The sequence below is a fragment of the Gymnoscopelus microlampas genome (genome assembly GCF_963454915.1).
Source record: "Gymnoscopelus microlampas genome assembly, chromosome: 1".
Taxonomy (NCBI): domain Eukaryota; kingdom Metazoa; phylum Chordata; class Actinopteri; order Myctophiformes; family Myctophidae; genus Gymnoscopelus; species Gymnoscopelus microlampas.
In genome coordinates, this window is record NC_139962.1 from 47285493 (window position 1) to 47305141 (window position 19649).

Consider the following 19649-nt stretch of genomic DNA (forward strand, 5'->3'; position numbering starts at 1 on the left):
CCAAGGGCCCAATAGCAGCATCGAACTGTCATAATGAGTGTCGGCTGTCGCATGGGATTCTCCGTCGTTAAATCGCCGGGGTGTACCCGCCCTCTGTCCCACCCACTTCCCCATTCGCTGTCACTCAGTGACAGTAGGCGTCACGGCAACCATTGTGAAAACAATACACAAAGGAGACACGCCCTCTCATTAGCGGCAGGCACAAAGGCTGGCACCATTATGTAGTCTGACACACACACCACACACACACAAACACTAACACACACACAGGTCAAGTGATGTGTTCCAATGATCTGGTCTCCATTCTGTCTGCATTATGACACACACACGCACACACACACACACACACACACACACACACACACACGTGTGCAAACAGACATATTCATGCATGCATACATACTGTACATACGGATAAATCTCACATACACATAGACAGAGTACAAGTGAGTGTGAAGGTGATGTGGTATGTAGACTACCCAACCAGGCAACATTATGAGGCCAAAAATAACCCTTGACGATCAGAGTTACAGCATTAACCTGTACACCTCTCACTCACACACACGCATACTACTGTATGTGTCTATATGCTGAGCCTCCCACTGGCTCTTTGAACACATCAATAATCAATGTCATCAAAATCAGATAGATATTAAGACTGTAGCAAGTTTATAACCACAGTCTTGGCTACTGGGAGCTGCAAATGATGACCACAGTCCAGCATAACCAGTCTCTCCTCTTAGTGTTGGCCACTGGAAGCACGGTGCAGGGCTGTCCTCAACTAAGAATGTCCTTAGTCAACTCAAAGTGTCTGTTTTCAAATGACAGTCAACTACTCATGGGTGTGAGGTTGACCATAGTGGGCTCTGCCACACTGGCCTAGATAATGTATAGCTAACCTAGCCTTCTATTAATGTTTCCACATAAATGTTACCTAACCAGCTCGGCAGCATAAATTACTCCTTCAGCTCGAACATTAACCAGGAAAAAGAAGAGTGACAACTCATGCCAACATCAGCCTTTCTTATCAGATGATCTCCTATCATCAAATTCAGTGCATAACTGGTGTTGGATATAACAATGATGCAGTTTATGGTTCTAACCAGACTAAAATGAACACACCTTATGAACTCGATCAACTCTAATCTGTTTACAGCTCTGTCCCTGATACTTTATGGGCTCATCGTGATCTGGGAATTGTGCGTAGGGCAACAGGGGTTTGGGAAGATGTTTTATTTTATTATTTTTGTCTTTTATTTACCCAGGGAAAGTTGCTGTCATTTTCAGCAACGTCCTGCACATGTCAGACATACAAACAATGTTTTTCCTTTGAATTTGCCTCTGGGGGCAGCGCCCAATTCCCTGTGTAGAGACACCGTTCTCCTTCAGCCCTCCTCTTCCGGTCTTCATTCCTAATAACAACAACTCTACACGTTGTAATGGGAGTTGCCGACAGATTCAGCTGCGGAGCTCTGAATCTATCTTGAGAGATTACTCTCACAGTGATACATAGTTACAAAAGGTAAAATACATTTAGCTTTTACTGTAAGCTCTGGGAATTCTGCCTGACAACTCATCCAGAACTTCACAATGGACTGTGTTTCATACATGTGCCTCTTGACAGAGTCTGTGGACATGACAATGAGCTTATCCTCTTTTGTAGTTGTTAAGCTTGAAGTACTTTTGGAACTGAAGCGTGTGTGTGTGTGTTACTCACAGATACAGGAGGTAGCGAGGAGTCTGGTGGCCACGTAAGGAGGTAAGCAGTTCTGGAAGGCTGGTTGGAGGACGTAGTTGGAGAAGGTCAGAGCGATGACAGCCAGTGTGGTAGGATACATGATCAGCACAGCACTCCATAGCAGCAGAAACCTACAACACATATATAGTCAAATCAACACTGACCATCTTACTGTGTACCATTTATATAATTATACCAATTATAATTGAACACATGAAGCCTAGAATCCCTATAGGCAAACCTTCGGCGAAAATAGCCAATCTACAAGATCACAACGTGTTGATGAGTCCTGAGCTTGTAGATCTGCCAATTTTGGCATAGAGATTTTGTGTAGAGGGAAAACAGGAGGGGGACCCCGGTAGCATACTAGAGGTGCGGGTCGCTACGCGACCCTTCCGTCTAGTCGCTGGCGCGAGGCTCTCGTGTAGCATGGTGTGTGTATTTGTTGCAACCTTTATTGTGAAGGAACCACCGGAAGTGCTAAGCTATTCATTCCGTTCCGTGTTACATAACACTCTGAGATGCTACATCGTGACATGGTGTCACAGAAACCCACAAAAGTCACCAAAATAACACTGTTCAACGGGCAAATTAGTTAGCATGGCTGACATTGACCACACTAACGTTGATACAGGTTGTTGATAAGATGTTTAACGTAGCCGTTTGAGTGACGACAGCAGCGTTGGTTACCATTAGCGTTAGTGTTAGGCGCATGCTAACGCTGTCGCCGGGCCGCCGACATCCGTCGGGCGGCCCGGCGATGTCACTACCAGCCGAGGCTTATTCTTGCGCATTAGGCCGCGATTTCCGCAGGGCCACTGCCTCGTGTCCTGCGTGTCTATTGACATTTGTAATGGTCAGAAATCTAAGTTGGGCTTGTTTGTGTGAGAATATTTCCACATTGGTGCGAAATGTGTGCTTATTTGAGCATTGAGGAGTTAACTGTGCAGGAGCTGTGTGGAGCGAGCGAGCTGGTGTTTTCAATGGCCGTCACTTCGTTGTATTTCGGCTGGGGCCGTAGCCGTTCGGTGATGTTCGGTGATGGGCGGGGTTTTCGGGGTTGCCATGTCCGGGAGTTGTAAGCGTGAAGTGGCGTGTTGTCGGTTAGGGAAAGTGCGTCCACGCATGCACAGTGCGCAGCTCTGTGTGTTTGCAGCAAGCTGGTTGCTTGTTGCTGGCGCGCAATCTGGCAACACTGATGGAACTTACACACACGCAAACATTCTGGCGCATGACTGTAGATTCCAATTGTAAGGTAGATAAGAATTAAGTGGTTAATGAAATGTGAAGCACAATGAACATTAATCAATATTAAACATCTTAAAAATGTAATGACCACCATCTGATTTATACTGCACTATATGACAGTTCGCCTATAATAGGGATTCCAGGTTGAAAGTGGCTAATGTTGTCTCTCTTGACAGTATTTGTTCCAAACATTGAATCTTTGTTGTGTTTTCTCCATCATGTCCTGGGTGTCACCATCTATATGACAGTTGCTGAGGCTGCATTCCATGTACTGTACGAAAGGAGACATCTTTGTAGCAGTGCAGCTGGGCACATGACTGCTGGCACAGTCACTGGTATGAACCTGTGACCTCATGATTAATGGACCGAGTTGGAGTGCTTGAGTGGCAATGTGGTTTATGTTAAATGTGTGTCTTCGTTCTGTGTTTTATCAATCTATTCGCTAATAGATAAAACTGATTATGTGCTTACAGTAAAGCAGGGCCTGTTTAATAAATCTTGTGGGACCATAAGAATTGTGCCTTGCGTATGATGATAAGCCTGCCAGCTGGTTCCATATGAGTCATACTGTGCCGTCAGTACATACTGTAGTACCCAGTGGTCTTTTTATGAGGGCAAGTGGTCTGCTTTATGGATGTTTAAAATAAGAGAGAGAGACAGACAGACAGACAGACAGACAGGAAGCCCTGGATAGTAGTTGTCAGTACTGATTTTGGGGGTAAGATATTGAAGGGTATGGGGGGTCCAAACTCCTATACCAGTGGTTCCCAACCTTTACAACAGGGCCCAATTGAAATCTTGCTGCCGTGTTAAGTGGTCAGATGGGTGGGCCGCATACATTTTAAAATCTTTTTTTACATACATTTTTGTCATTTAGGTCATCATTAAAATCTGTGTTTTGCCAATAATTTGGGGGCCCACTTGCAAAGTCCTCACAGCCCATCAATGGGCCCCAGCCCACAGGTTGGGAAACTGAATCACTGTCCTTAACCATCAACAGCCAGTGCTGGCTGGTCTAAGCTGGTCCAGAGGAGGTCCAAAATAATAGTTTCTTACAATGTCAGTCCTTCATGTAATGTAGCAGGGTGGTTAGACACGTGGTCCTGATCAGAAGGTCACAGGGTTGAGTTTCAGTCTGTGTGGCCAGCCACCAACAGTAATGTGTTCTGTTTACTAAGCTTACTGTCCTGTATTGATTGTACTATGCAATACTATACTATACTATAGTCTGAGACTCGGGACCCATTTTAGTTTTTATGGGTTGCGAGTAAATATCCCTTGCCTACATTTTGTTTTAAAATGAATATAAAACAAATTATAATAATCCAAAACAAATTATAAGCTATTTTATAGAATTTCATTTAACATGCTGTGCGCTTGTAGCTCGGCTATTCTCACTAGTTTGGGTCCCAGGGGAGACAAATTTCTCGTTTAGGTCTTGAGCAAAAAGTTTGGGAATCACTGCTATACTAATACTATACTATGATAAAAAAAAAGTGTAATATTGTCTCTGTCGGGTGGAAACCGAAAAGTCCCAAACTGTTACTTTTCAGGATTCAAATTCTAAAGTTGCAAAAGTAGCAGATCTGCAAGCTCAAAACGTGTTGCTTCGCGTCACGTTTCAAGCTTGCAGATCTGCTACTTTTGTGTGACACTGTACTATGATCAAGTAGGGCATTTATTTACAAAAAAAAGGCTAAAAGTTATAATATGGAGACAAGAGGTTTCTGCCCAACAGCAACAATATGATGGTGTGAATGTGGGTAGTAGTACAGTACTTACCCTACCAGGCCTCCAAAGATCTCAGTGACGTAGGAATAATCTCCCCCTGACTTGGGGATGGTGACTCCCAGCTCAGCGTAACACATGGAGCCCAGGGCACAGATGCCACCGCCCAGAACCCACACTACCAGAGACAGACCCACAGAGCCGGCATGCTCCAGGACTCCTTTAGGAGAGATGAAGATCCCAGAGCCAATGATGTTCCCTGAAGAGACGATACAGAGCCACAATGAAGACGTTAATGTACACAAAACTCATCTATAATCTTTATTTTTAGCGGCGCTAGCCGCTCTATACCTTTAGGTATAGAGCGGATCCTGCTCTATACCTGACTTTGTCCGTGTTCACCGTCAACGCTCTGATTGGTCAGACAAGTCAACGCTCTGATTGGTCAGACACGTCAACGCTCTGATTGGTCAGACACGTCAACGCTCTGATTGGTCAGACACGTCAACGCTCTGATTGGTCAGACACGTCAATGCTCTGATTGGTCAGACACGTCAACATAGTGATTGGTCAAGCTTCACGTGACACGTGGCTATAAACACATTATAAACACATATCGATGACAAAATGTATCAAAGGCGCCGCTACCTTCACACAGGGTGTGATTTTTTTTGTAAAGCACTGTTCTTATTAGTATTATTATTCAAAATCATTATTATCATTATGCATCCTGATGGTTAAGCCAGAGCATGGACCGCATTATCCGCATAGACACTGAGCTTATCATATTATTATCATGAGTTTAAATCTGGCACAAGCCAGAGGGTGACATAAGTTGTGTCACTCGTCACCCTCCTCTCGCTCTCTCCTCTCTTTGCTCGTCTGTCTGCGGTGTTATCTCTTAGCAAAAAGCAAACAACCCATTTAGACCTGATGGACCACTGATGGACCACTGTCTTGTCTGTCCACTGGCTTATCAGATGCTTTTAGGCAACTACCTTTACAGTTCAGCCGTTTAGCTTTCCAATCTGTGACAGCAGAATACAAGCAACACCACACATTATTCCTGTGATCCTAAAAAGATCAAAAGCCTCTCAAGCAAATCAGTGGGGTTCATCCGCCAGCGAGCATGAATGCACACAGAGAGTTTCATGGCAATCCTGCCAGTAGTTTTCAAGGTGTCTTGTGAAGGAACAAAGTGTTGGAGAGAGAGAGAGACAGACAGACAGACAGATTGCTACCCTTAGAGCCGTGCTGCTAAAAAGTGTACAGCGGAGGAAGACATACCATAAGAGGTCGGACTACTACACTGGATTCATGTGTACTGTAATGTAGGTCCTGCCTGGCTCTAGCAGCGTTAGCCCTGATCAGCCCATTTTATGGGGAAACTAGGCTTAGCTTGGTATTCTGTCTGAGGACAGCACCTGTGAAAACAGCAGTCTCCCACAAGACTCTGGTGGCTCACACTTTACAAACATCAGCTTTCTCCCATGACCTGTATCATGACATCTGTCCCTGTCGCTTTTTAATCTCTGTGTCCTCCTGTTTCTCTAATCTCTCCGTCCTGGCTCTCCCTGCCTATACCCCCTCAATTCCCTCTCTACCCATCTCTCTCAGTCCGTACCATCTCTGTCCTCTCTCTCTACTCTGTCTTTCGTGTCTCTTTCTCTCTTGCTCTACCAGAGGCGTCGCTAGGTCTCTACTAGGTTGGGGGCTTAGCAACGGCCATGTGGCCCCCCCTGCGCGGCCCGTTTTTTGTTACTTTATTTCGGTTTTAGGGTTAGGGTTAGGTTAGGGTTATAGATATATAATTTAATAAGTAAGTAAATAAATAAATAAAACATTGGTGGCTATAGCCACCGAAGCCCCCGCCTAACGACGCCACTGTGCTCTACTGTACCACAGAGTCATGGTGCGTAGCACTTTCAGAATTAACAGATCAATGGTAAAAGACACAAGAGAAACTGGACAGGAAAACCACCAACATCTAAGAAACAGTTATAGTAGTTGCAACAAGTTTGGATGAGTTGAGATAACGTGACATAAGCCTAATTGTACTGCCCTGGCCCCCTGCAGGTCAATGATACCTGTACACAAAGACTACACTAATTAAAAAGGGAAAAGAACATTAAAAGAAAATATACTGTAACAACGTGAGACAATTACAATTGCATGCATCACTGAGACAGGCCATGGTCATTTCACTGTAAAATTACAGCAAGCACTGGATGCAGCATCATTGCTTACTGATTGTCATAATGATGCATATAGAGAGAGGGGGAGGGGGGAAAGACAGAGCAAAATTGAGAGAGAGAGAGAGAGAGAGAGAGAGAGAGAGAGAGAGAGAGAGCGGAGGAGGCCCTGGATAGTAGTTGTCAGTACTGATTTTGGGGGCCTGGTTGAAGAGATGAGCAGTTACATAAAGGCCTGTGCTGTGTGTTTGTGATGTGTTGCATGTTCGTGTTGTGTTTGTGTTGTATTGTGTGTATGTAATGTGTTGTGTTTGTGCTGTGACAAACTGAAGCATCATAATGAATGACCCTGACCAGTCACTACTGTATGATCACTGTGCTCACATTACATTACACACTACTCACATCATTATAATGCATTAGAATAGAAACCTTTTTGTGCCAATTTATTCACTGTAAAATAATTATACATCTGTAAAACACGACAACAGTATCTAGTACAGCACATATTCCAAATCATATTGACAACAGAACAGAGTCTCCTACATTCATAAGAGACTCTAAATGAATCATTGGTTTAGAGACAGGAAATTTGATATTCATATAAATATATGAAGGCAAATACATTTTTAATATGAAGACAAAAGTGATACTAGAATCCACAGTTTAGTATTGGATTTGGCCAAACTTCATCCAGACAAGAGACATTTCATCCATTTGTTTTATTACATTTTGCTTTACTTCACTGAGCTGTCTTTGCGTTAGTCTCAACACAGATGAGTCAGAGTTTAGTAGTTTGTACTTTTGGTGTTGCCGAGGGTGATATTACTATATGTTGTCTAGTGTGTGAGCACTGAGCAGCAGCAGTCAGTGTTAGCTTTGCCAGTAAGAACTTGACCTTGACTTGTCTCTGAGGTAAACTGGTGAAAAAGATAAGGTCATGATTAAACAGTCTGGGACCTGCTGTAACCTCACAGAGAAGCCTTATTTAAGCCCTTACCTATAAACAGAGTTTATAAATGTTTTACAAAAAAATCAAATAATAATGGCAGAAAAATACACAAAATAAAAAAAATCTTTAGAGAAATATTACAATGAAAAAAAAGTGATTCATAATCAATATAATTTTCTACGAAACTGGGAGAGAGAATAGGAGTTTGCGGACTCGCTGTCAGGCCTTAGAGCCTATGTAGTACACGCCATAACCATTCAGCTATCGGGTTGCATACATTCTTAAATTAGCTGAAAGGCCTTTTTTGACTTTTTGACCCAAGGTCTCTAAAATGTCAAAAGAACACCACTGGAGCAGCTCGGACAATTATGGCCTCTTTACTAAGGTGCTAGTAAGTACAAAAAGCAAGACTGACGTTTCAATGCAACCACGGCTATGATAGAAGGCAGGGTCGGTCCACGGGCCGGTCAGGTGCCATTGACGCACATGGGAGGCAAATCTGGATCAGCAAGTTCAGTGAAATATATTGGAGTCAATGAGAGCCGACTGGACCAGCTTGTGAACAAACACGATTGTGTCCTTTGTCAGTTAATTGGTTCAGGAATATAAAATAAGACATATCACACAGGTTGTTTTCTAATCACTTATTTTTTGATAATTTTATTGAGGCATCTAAACCAGGGGTCTTCAACGTTTTCAGGCCAAGGACCCCCTAGCTGAGACAGAGATGAAGCAGGGACCCCCTCTATATTGTATAAAAGTGTGTTTCAGATCAGCTATTTTTGGCTAAAGTTCAGAAAAGGGATGCTAGGGTTCAAGTGGTTAAGGCAAAAAAAAATCATATCACACAAAGATTTGGCGGACCCCCCTTGTAGTAACTCTGCATGATCAGAAACGTACTTTGTGCTGTTTATAGATACCTGAATAAGATTATACAGTGTACATATCGAAAATCAACACAGCAGAAAACAATGTGTGATATGTCTTCTTTTATTTTACATTTTTACAAAGGTCGCAGTTGTTCAGAAATAGTGTTTGTTCATAAGCTGGTCCACTTGGCTCTCATAGACTCCAATGTATTTCACGGCTGCAGTTTGCCTCCCAGTGCAATGAATCTGCCGGCTGGAATTGCTGGATACTAGCGAAAATGACGTAGATGACCGTACCTTCTTTTTAATTACCTTGAATGCTACTGCATCTCATGTTGTTGGCATGACTATGAGGAAGATGCAGTAGCATCTTGATTTTTATACTTACAGTAGCACCTTAATAAGGGTTATAGTTAGGGTCATAATTGATCGAGCGGCTTTTGATGCCTGTGACACACCGGACCTGCCTCCACCTGGCTGAGGCATGGCAGAACTCTCTTTCGTCTCTAAAATATCATCAGGTAATCTAGGGATAACTGCCGACCTTTCCTGACAGCGTCATGTCATTCCGTGCAGCCATTTTCCTGTGAAATTGCCAACAAACACATAGGGCCCTATTTTGGGGGAAAAGGCAAACTGGCATGAAGATCAGTTAATGATTTGGCGGGTGAGGGGTGGTGACAGACTTTTGTAATTTTCCACACCGGAGAAGGGCGTTTCACTACCAAAGAAAAAGCACCTGTGGCAATGTTTTGAATATATGATCAGTGTTGCAGGTGGATTCAATCATGACCAATCAATCAAATCAACACTTTTCATTACCTCAAAGAGCAATGAGCTGTGCTACGGTGTACTGGTTTTTACTGTGTCATGGAAGAAATGTCATTTTCTTAGCAAACTAATGTCCTTGTGTGGGAGGTGCAGAGTCACCACCAACAAATCTACAGCACCTCAAACAGACTGCCAAGATCAGGTGAAAGTCGAAAAGAACTTTGGAAATGTATCTTTAATCAATTATCCTAGGCATCAGTTGAAATCACCAATTCATCTTTTATCAGATAACAGTGAATGCCAACACACGCACGAACACATATATAGTCAGACATTCCAAAATACAGCTGTATCTGTTCACTTTGTTTTTCCAGCTGAACAGCGCTTTTCCACTGTATGGTGCTGGCCAGTAGCAGAGCTACCACGGGGGCAAAGGGTGCGAGAACCCCAGGCCCTAGGGCACACATGGGCAACATACGGCCCGGGGGCCGGACCAGGCCCTTTGACCATCTCAATCCGGCCCGGCAAGTCATAAAAAAAAAAAATCACACCCTGTGTGAAGGAAGCGGTGCCTTTGGGGCGGGCCTTAACTCATTTCAATGCGTCCCTATTGGTGGTCTGAGTCCACTTACCAAATTTGTACTTGGGAGCATGCTGCAAACTGGAATGATGGCTGTTTAAAGCCCAGCCAATGGGCAGACAGAGGGGGCGGGGCTTAAGTAATGACAGTTAGTCCCTATTGCTGGCTTTAGTCCATGTACAAAATTTGTACTCCATAGCATGCTGCGAACTTGAGTTATGGCTGTTTGAAGGCCAGCCAATGGGAAGACAGAGGGGGCGGGGCTTCAGCAATTCATGCTGGTCCCTATTGGTGGTCTAAGTCCACATACCAAATGTGGACTTGGTGGCATGCTGCAAACTGGAGTTATAGCTGTTTAAAATCCCGTGCTCATCCCGTGCTCATACGGGCGCGGGGGGTCCCTGGACCCCTCTTTGATAACTTCATCAATTCATGCTCGTGCCTATTGGTGGTCTAAGTCCACATACCAAATGTGGACTTGGTGGCATGCTGCAAACTGGAGTTATAGCTGTTTAAAATCCCGTGCTCATCCCGTGCTCATACGGGCGCGGGGGGTCCCTGGACCCCTCTTTGATAACTTCATCAATTCATGCTCGTGCCTATTGGTGGTCTAAGTCCACATACCAAATGTGGATTTGGTGGCATGCTGCAAACTGGAGTTATAGCTGTTTAAAATCCCGTGCTCATCCCGTGCTCATACGGGCGCTGGGGGTCCCTGGACCCCTTTTTGATAACGTCATCAATTCATGCTCGTCCCTATTGGTGGTCTAAGTCCACATACCAAATTTGGACTTGGTGGCATGCTGCAAACTGAAGTTATAGCTGTTTGCTTCTTTGCCGTGCTCATCCCGTGCTGAAACCGCCGGTCGGACGGACATACAAAAGTCAAAAGCCACGTATAGAGCGGTTGGCACCGCTAAAAATCACACCCTGTGTGAAGGAAGCGGTGCCTTTGGGGCGGGCCTTAACTCATTTCAATGCGTCCCTATTGGTGGTCTGAGTCCACTTACCAAATTTGTACTTGGGAGCATGCTGCAAACTGGAATGATGGCTGTTTAAAGCCCAGCCAATGGGCAGACAGAGGGGGCGGGGCTTAAGTAATGACAGTTAGTCCCTATTAATGGTTTAAGTCCATGTACAAAATTTGTACTCCATAGCATGCTGCGAACTTGAGTTACGGCTGTTTGAAGGCCAGCCAATGGGAAGACAGAGGGGGCGGGGCTTCAGCAATTCATGCTGGTCCCAATTGGTGGTCTAAGTCCACATACCAAATGTGGACTTGGTGGCATGCTGCAAACTGGAGTTATAGCTGTTTAAAATCCCGTGCTCATCCCGTGCTCATACGGGCGCGGGGGGTCCCTGGACCCCTCTTTGATAACTTCATCAATTCATGCTCGTGCCTATTGGTGGTCTAAGTCCACATACCAAATGTGGACTTGGTGGCATGCTGCAAACTGGAGTTATAGCTGTTTAAAATCCCGTGCTCATCCCGTGCTCATACGGGCGCGGGGGGTCCCTGGACCCCTCTTTGATAACTTCATCAATTCATGCTCGTGCCTATTGGTGGTCTAAGTCCACATACCAAATGTGGATTTGGTGGCATGCTGCAAACTGGAGTTATAGCTGTTTAAAATCCCGTGCTCATCCCGTGCTCATACGGGCGCTGGGGGTCCCTGGACCCCTTTTTGATAACGTCATCAATTCATGCTCGTCCCTATTGGTGGTCTAAGTCCACATACCAAATTTGGACTTGGTGGCATGCTGCAAACTGAAGTTATAGCTGTTTGCTTCTTTGCCGTGCTCATCCCGTGCTGAAACCGCCGGACGGACGGACGGACGGACGGACGGACGGACGGACATACAAAAGTCAAAAGTCAAGTGTAGAGCGGTTGGCACCGCTAAAAACTGCCCCCCCCCCAAAAAAAAAATGTAAAAATATCTACATTTTAAAAGGCTGCCATATGTTACGGGTTTTGAGACAAATTAATTAAACTCCAATTAATATTAATTAATATTTGCCATTTGAGTACATACCTGCATTCCTCCATCCGTATGTACTCAAATGTTTTATGTTTATAATGTAACAGTGAAACAGTCTGCTGTGAGTTCATCATATAATGAATGCGATGTGAATGCAATGTGTTTTATCAGTGACCTATGGAGAGGTGCATATCAGATAAGATAAGATACGGCATTGACGTGGATTGTTTCATGTGATCTATTCATTGTAATCTCGTACAGAGTACACCAGAGTGATACAAAAAGAAAGAGAAAGATCAACATTTTGTTGATGAACATTGTTGTTGTGAAAGCAAGGACCTTATTCTAATGTAGTCTGGCATGTCTACCAAATTCATGCAGTTTCAACATCATTCAGCACTTACAGTATGTTTTCTCAAGTTTCAATTCAATTGTACAATGAATGTGTGGCCCTTCACTCATTTTATCGAAGTCAGTGTGGCCCTCTGGAAATAAATGCTGCCCACCCCTGCCCTAGGGCTTACTGAGGGCCCCTTAAGGGCTGTTTTTGTTTGTACATTTCTCATAAAATATGTTTGTAATTTTTTTTTTATTTAACACTATAATGGTAAAATGCTTGTGGAATGTGATTTAATTATATCCTGGAATCAATCTGAGCTTGTGCCATTTTATTTTTTTACTGGAATCAATCTTGAGCTTGTGTTACTTTTATGAAGTTAAGTGCAGCTGTCTGTCACTACCCCTGGGCTGTAGAACTTTCTATTTGGCGAGGTACAAATGCAATGTTTTCAGATTCATTTGTGTAAGTGCAGACGATAATGCAATGATGGAATGAACAGCATGATGACAACAAATGAGACACACTGCCTCTGTGGAGACTGAGACAGTCAGTCAGTAGTATGCTGCTTTTCTCTCTGGGGTATTTTATCCCTGTGTAAAAAAAAAAGGCAATGGCCTGTCGCTGTCCAATGGCGGTGGTGCTGAACCATTCACCAATCCATGCATGTAGAACGGTGTGTGCTGTCCTTGGTTTGTCTATTGTATCATGACTGGCAATCAGTTTCTTCCGTGTGATAGGATAAAAGCTATTTTACAGTTAGTTGCATTTTTTATTTGAAAATGTCATCATGAAATCTAGGGACAACTGCCCACCTTTCCTGGCTGTGTTATGTCATTCCGTGCAGCCATGTTCCCGTGAAATTTTCAACAAACACATAGGGCCCTATTTTGGGGGAAAAGGGAAAAGGCAAACGGGCATGAAGATCAGTTAATAATTTGGTGGGTGAGATGTGGTAACAGACATTGTTATTTTCCACACTGGAGAAGGGCATATCGACCAAAGCAAAAGCACCTGTGGCAAAGTTTCAAAATAGCTTGGATTAGGCTGAATATAATGTCAGTGGGTGTTTTGCAAGTGGATTCAATCATGACCATTCAAATTATTGTTTTTCATTAACTTTAAGAGCAGTGACCTGCTCTCAAAGTTTGCAATAGCAAACTCATTTTCATAGAGTCAAGGAAGAAATGTAAGAAAGGTAATTTATCCCAAGGGCAAACTAACGTTGCAGAGTCAAATCTACAGCACTGAAACGATGAAATGATTAAAGTTGAAAAGATGTATGAAATATTCTTAATAGGAAATAACAATGGAAATTAATTGTCTGGCACAGCTCCTATGAGTAATGTTTCTCAATGTAAGGCCCAATTCGTAAATCAAATAAAGACTTTTCTTGCATGTTGTATTGTCACTTACATTTTCTTTTAACTGCCCCTCTCTTCATTATAATTTTTTTGTCTGATGAGCTGCCGAAGCATTTGGACAAGCAGTCATATCTACTAACAAGGCAATCTCTGCATAGGCTAATGTCCTTGCATCAATGTCACTACTAGAGACCATCAGCCAAACTATGTATTGTTGGTGAACTTTTATACCATTCTTTGAATTAATAAAAGAAAATCTAAAGCCGGCAAAAGATCACTAAAAGATTCAGTATTAAATGTTTTAATCCATTGAGTTACTATGAGTTCAATACAGAAATAACCATTTAATCCATGAACTTGGGCATCAGTTGAAATCATCAAAGTATCCATTATCACATGACCCTGAATGCCAACCTGCTGCACTAGTTTAATCCGGTCTCAGTAGCATTGACCTGTTCTGACCTGTCTTGATCTGCTGCCCAACCACCTATCACACACACACACACACACACACACACACACACACACACACACACACACACACACACACACACACACACACACACACACACACACACACACACACACACACACACACACACACACACACACACACACACACACACACACACACAGGGATAAAATACCCCAGAGAGAAAAGCAGCATACTACTGACTGACTGTCTCAGTCTCCACAGAGGCAGTGTGTCTCATTTGTTGTCATCATGCTGTTCATTCCATCATTGCATTATCGTCTGCACTTACACAAATGAATCTGAAAACATTGCATTTGTACCTCGCCAAATAGAAAGTTCTACAGCCCAGAGGTAGTGACAGACAGCTGCACTTAACTTCATAAAAGTAACACAAGCTCAAGATTGATTCCAGTAAAATAATAAAATAGCACAAGCTCAGATTGATTCCTGGATATAATTATATTATACTACACAAGCATTTTACCATGCTTTATAGTGTTAAATAAAAAAATGATTGAAAACATATATTGAAAAATGTACAATCAAAAACAGCCCTTAAGGGGCCCTCAGTAAGCCCTAGGGCCTGGGGTTCTCGCACCCTTTGCCCCCGTGGTAGCTCTGCTACTGGCCAGCACCATACAATTAGCGCTGCTAAGTGTGTGTGTGTGTGTGTGTGTGTGTGTGTGTGTGTGTGTGTGTGTGTGTGTGTGTGTGTGTGTGTGTGTGTGTGTGTGTGTGTGTGTGTGTGTGTGTGTGTGTGTGTGTGTGTGTGTGTGTGTGTGTGTGTGTGTGTGGGGGGTGGGGTGTGTGTGATCACCCCGACACACACACACACACACACACACACACACACACATTTGTCAATTGAGAAATCAATAAACATGTTTAATTTATTAAACATGTTTAATTTATTAAACATGTTTAATAAATGTTTAAAACATGTTTTATTAAACATGTTTAATTTATTAAACATGTTTATTATTATTAAATTTATTAAATGTATTACATTTATTATGTTTATTATTGTCTCCGCCAGGAGACTATGTTTTCGTTCTCGTCCTTCTGTGTGTCCACCAAGCTAACATTGGTCAAGCTTCACGTGACACGTGACAATATGTTGAAAGGGTGTGCTTTGATTGGCTAGCGAGACGCATGATGAAATAGAGAACTATAAATATGTGTGTCACTTCAAAAGATCATTTTATCTTTTGAAGTGAGGTAAGACAGGATTAATCAGGAACAGTACTGGCGGAGACCTGTGCTCCGAGGAGCACATTTTCTAGTTAAGTTATCTTTCTGCCTGCGAGACATGACTCCTTTGTGTTCAACTGCAACAGCATAACAAGACAGTGTTCTACAATATCACAACTCATTGAACCACAACATAGCTTGTCATGATTCCATCATATCATAATGCAATGATGGAATTAATGGAACATAGAGGAAGAATGCACATACAATTTCACTTGCATTCTGTATGTGTTCTATGTCTTTGCATCTATTGCTGAATCTGTAGTGTTCAAAAAGGCTTAACCCATTCAATCCGGGAACGCATCTGTGTCACTTTATATATTTCTTTGGCTATTCAAAAATAGCAGATATACAAGCTCATGTGTCACGCTATGAGCTTGTAGATCTGCTATTTTTGAAGAATAAACGTGAAAATGTGTGCAAATCTTTGAATATATATATACATTTTTAACTCAAATCTTTCCTTCTGGGGGTCCCTGGAACAAAATATTTTGAGATGGTGGGGGCGGGGGGTTCGTGGACAAATACATATCATTTTGGATGATTTTAGTAAAACTTTTTGCTTTAAAAAACATATACATTCAAAGATTTGCACAAATCGTCACGATTTTTCAAAATAAATAGCAGATCCACAAGCTCGTAGCGCGGCACTCGGTGCCACGCTATGAGCTTGCAGATCTGCTATTTTTTAATAGCCCAAAGTATAAAATAATGGTTATAGCTATAAAAATCTGTGGAGACTGAGACAGTCAGGCGGCAGACGGCACTGATCATCAGTTCACCTGCCTGCTGCACTTGTGCATGCCCCAAAATAGGGGTACAATACAATATGAATAAATATAATATCACATAGATCTCAAATCAGATATAAACTCTAACAGGTGTGCAATAACAGCACTAGGCTGTCCTCTATAGTAGGATAAAATATATGTATTTATGGTAGAGCTACAGTATGCAACCAATGAGATTAAAACCTTTATTGGTCATGTCAAGGAAATTTGAAGTATGTAATATTGTTAATCTGAAAGAACTCTATAATGTGAATTTAGAACAAACCAATGTATAGTTGTACTGCTTTTTAAGTTTCCCGCAGTCTGTGTGACTCCACCCTGCCTCTATGAGACAGGCTGGCACCTATGCAGCATTTAAATTCTTTTGTTTTGTCATCATGCTTGTTGACTAAATTAACATCTCTATGTGAAAAACTGTCTGTGGTTGGTGTTGAGGGGGTGTCTGAAACAAGCCTATTTAACCCAGGTGGGACATGACCTCAGGGAGTCAGCATGTATGTCCCATTGATGACATGTACGTTGGCTCCACTGTATTAATGCTTTTAAACTCTCTCATACTTTGGAAATTGAATTCTTGTCTGTCTCATCATTATTGTGTTATGAGTGCCCCATACAGATTCTGCTTTCACAGTCAGCAGCCAGTTCCTTCATGATGTTATACAGGGACCTTGGCCCAATAGCCTGGTAAGAAATTAAATCATGCCCTATTAAATCCCCACATAGGAATTTATGGAAATGGACACTAGACGAGAATATATCTAGAGATGACTGCAATTGATTTCACCTACTGTTTCTGATGCCAGAATAACCCTATATAAAACATAGGCCAGCACTAATTATAGATTTACGCTTACAATCACTGAAGTTGATCAACGTAACTTTTGGTCACTATGGTGGTACTGAGCAAGTCAGGTTCAGCTGTGTGCCATGGGACACTGGTGGTTGGCCATGGTACAAGTCCAGGTGTGCCTTGGGATTTTGTAACAACCACACATTATTATTATTATTTCAATATAATACACGATACAGTATACAAAAATGTATGCATTTTTTATTTATTTACTATATCAGTACTCTGGGCGCACAAGTTCAATACCCTTTTTACCAATTCCAACCTGGCATCCCCATTTTGGAAATGTCATTTTAGGTGACAATTTAAAATCTAAATTGTAAAAAGCGAAAATTGTCAATATGGAATATAAGATCACAACGTTTTTCATCTTGACACGTTGTGAGCTAGTAGATAAGATATTTTTGCTACAGGTGTGCCTGAGATTTTGACTTGCCCCCCGTTTGAAAACCACTGAGCTATTGTTAAGTTATTGTTAAGCTAAAGCTATTGTAAGTTATTGATCACATGTTTCCCAGCATACACGCAAGGGCGCATGAGCGCCTAGCAAGCATGGAGGATAACATAGAACACATTTTTAGGAATAGGGATTTTACCTGAAACCTACCATTCTGTCAATCAAAAGAGGCACAGGGCAGTGCCACACCAATACACAGAATTTTAATACGGGATATACTGTTTGTTATACCGTATGTAGCAGTGTAAACATTGAAATGTATGACTTTCTTTTAATCATAGGGCTCCAAGCCTCCAACAACACATACTGTGCAAATGTGAGTGAGATTTTGACAATCCACGTTTGTCTGTAGGGTCAATTCACCTTTACTGGAATGTGAAAATTGCATGGAATGTGTGGGATATGGGACATAAAACTTCTGGTAAGTCAGCCAGTCAGCCAACCAGCCAGTCAGCCAGCCAGCCAGACACCCAGTTTGATTTTAATTAAATAATTAACCTCATGAAACCTAGCATCCCTATTCTGGGAAAATAGTAGATCTACAAGCTTACAACGCCTCGCAACTCGACAAGTATAGACCCCTGATCATAAACCTTCTCCTGCATATCATCGGTGAGGGGAGGTTAATAAAACATTACTGATGATAGCTATCTCAATTTCTCTAGAATAATGTTAGGCTACAGACCTCAGCAACCAACATGTTGGCAGGAGGCAATGCCATGTGCCTATTGGGGTTGGTTGGTTGGTTGTACTACACAGTACACACAACAGTCTACTTTTATTCTTCATCATTAACAACTTAAACCGAGGCTTAAACTGTGGCAACCACATGAACCCTAGCGTCCTTATTCTGGGGCAAACATTCTGCAAAAATAGCATAGATTTTCGGTTTAAGTATTTGATGGACGGCATTCCGAACACTGCAGGGACAACCCCTGTGCGTGCCATGAACATGATGAATCAATCGCAGGTACAGTAGTACAATTTTCAGCTATGAATCATGTCTATAGAGTGTTGTTTTCACAAAGTGAAACAGGGGCCTTCTGTGAATAAAACATTTCCAACTGCGACTTTGCAGTTCCCTCTTAGAGTTATAGACCACTGGGAGACTCTGGTCAATAAAGTATATAGGGTTTAAGTGGATAATTCCATAATCTATATAATGGTTCTAATTCCCCTTTAATGAACAGTGCAGTGCCTGTCTTCCTTTGGTAAGAAATAGCATACTTTCAAGTGTGCTTTCTAATATTTGGCATGCTGCTGTGGTCTGTATTTAGCCTGGTAATTTAATTGACCCAGTTGTCAACTTGCCTGGACCACATGACATAACTAAATAAAACAAAAGTATAATAAGACACATCAAGGTGCCATGCAAAACTACATAAAATAAGAAAAACATATTTATGCACAGCTTTGTATTGTGTGTGTGTGTGTGTGTGTGTGTGTGTGTGTGTGTGTGTGTGTGTGTGTGTGTGTGTGTGTGTACACACACACTTATTAAGAATATAATAATGATGAACATTTTATTTGTAGCCTTCTCCAAACATCACAATGTGCAGCCACGTCGACATCACATTGCCTCTATACTGTAATCAGAACTCCCCCCTTTGAACATGATGCAACCCAGCCAGCAGTTTTCATTTTCATCCACATGTACGTTTTAGCTAAGCTGTGGCAGATGGCAACATGGACCGACCGATCGACCACATGTAGATGAAATACGCCATAACTTCATCATAACTTAAAATAATAAGCTATTAAAGACCATGCTTAAATCAGTCGTTGTCAAAACTCTCTCTAGGCTACTTTAAGGTCGGAAGAAGCATTAATGAATACGTGTTGTGTTTTAAGACGTTTCGTCTCCTCGCAAATCACCAAATGACAAAGGCAGGGCTATTTTTAAAACGTATAGTAGGCTAGGGCTAGGCTATAATGTAACTAATATAAACTATGCGGGCGCTTTGTTGTCACGCACGAAACCGACATCCATCTACAGGACAGAGTACACTACCGACATTCACAGTTATGTTCCTACGTATACCAGTGGTGGAAAAACTACTCACATA

At 42.3% G+C, this 19649-nt stretch overlaps 1 protein-coding gene across 1 annotated transcript in view; it reads right to left on the bottom strand.

The window, feature by feature from the left end:
• The window catches only part of slc7a10a (solute carrier family 7 member 10a), a 40317-nt gene that overhangs the window by 19560 nt on the left and 1108 nt on the right, over positions 1 to 19649 (bottom strand). The window contains exons 2-3 of the mRNA XM_084059532.1: positions 4769 to 4973; positions 1718 to 1869 (exon numbers count right to left, since the gene is read on the bottom strand). Of these exons, the coding sequence (XP_083915658.1) occupies positions 1718 to 1869; positions 4769 to 4973 (357 nt within the window). The remainder of the gene's footprint in view (positions 1 to 1717; positions 1870 to 4768; positions 4974 to 19649) is intronic.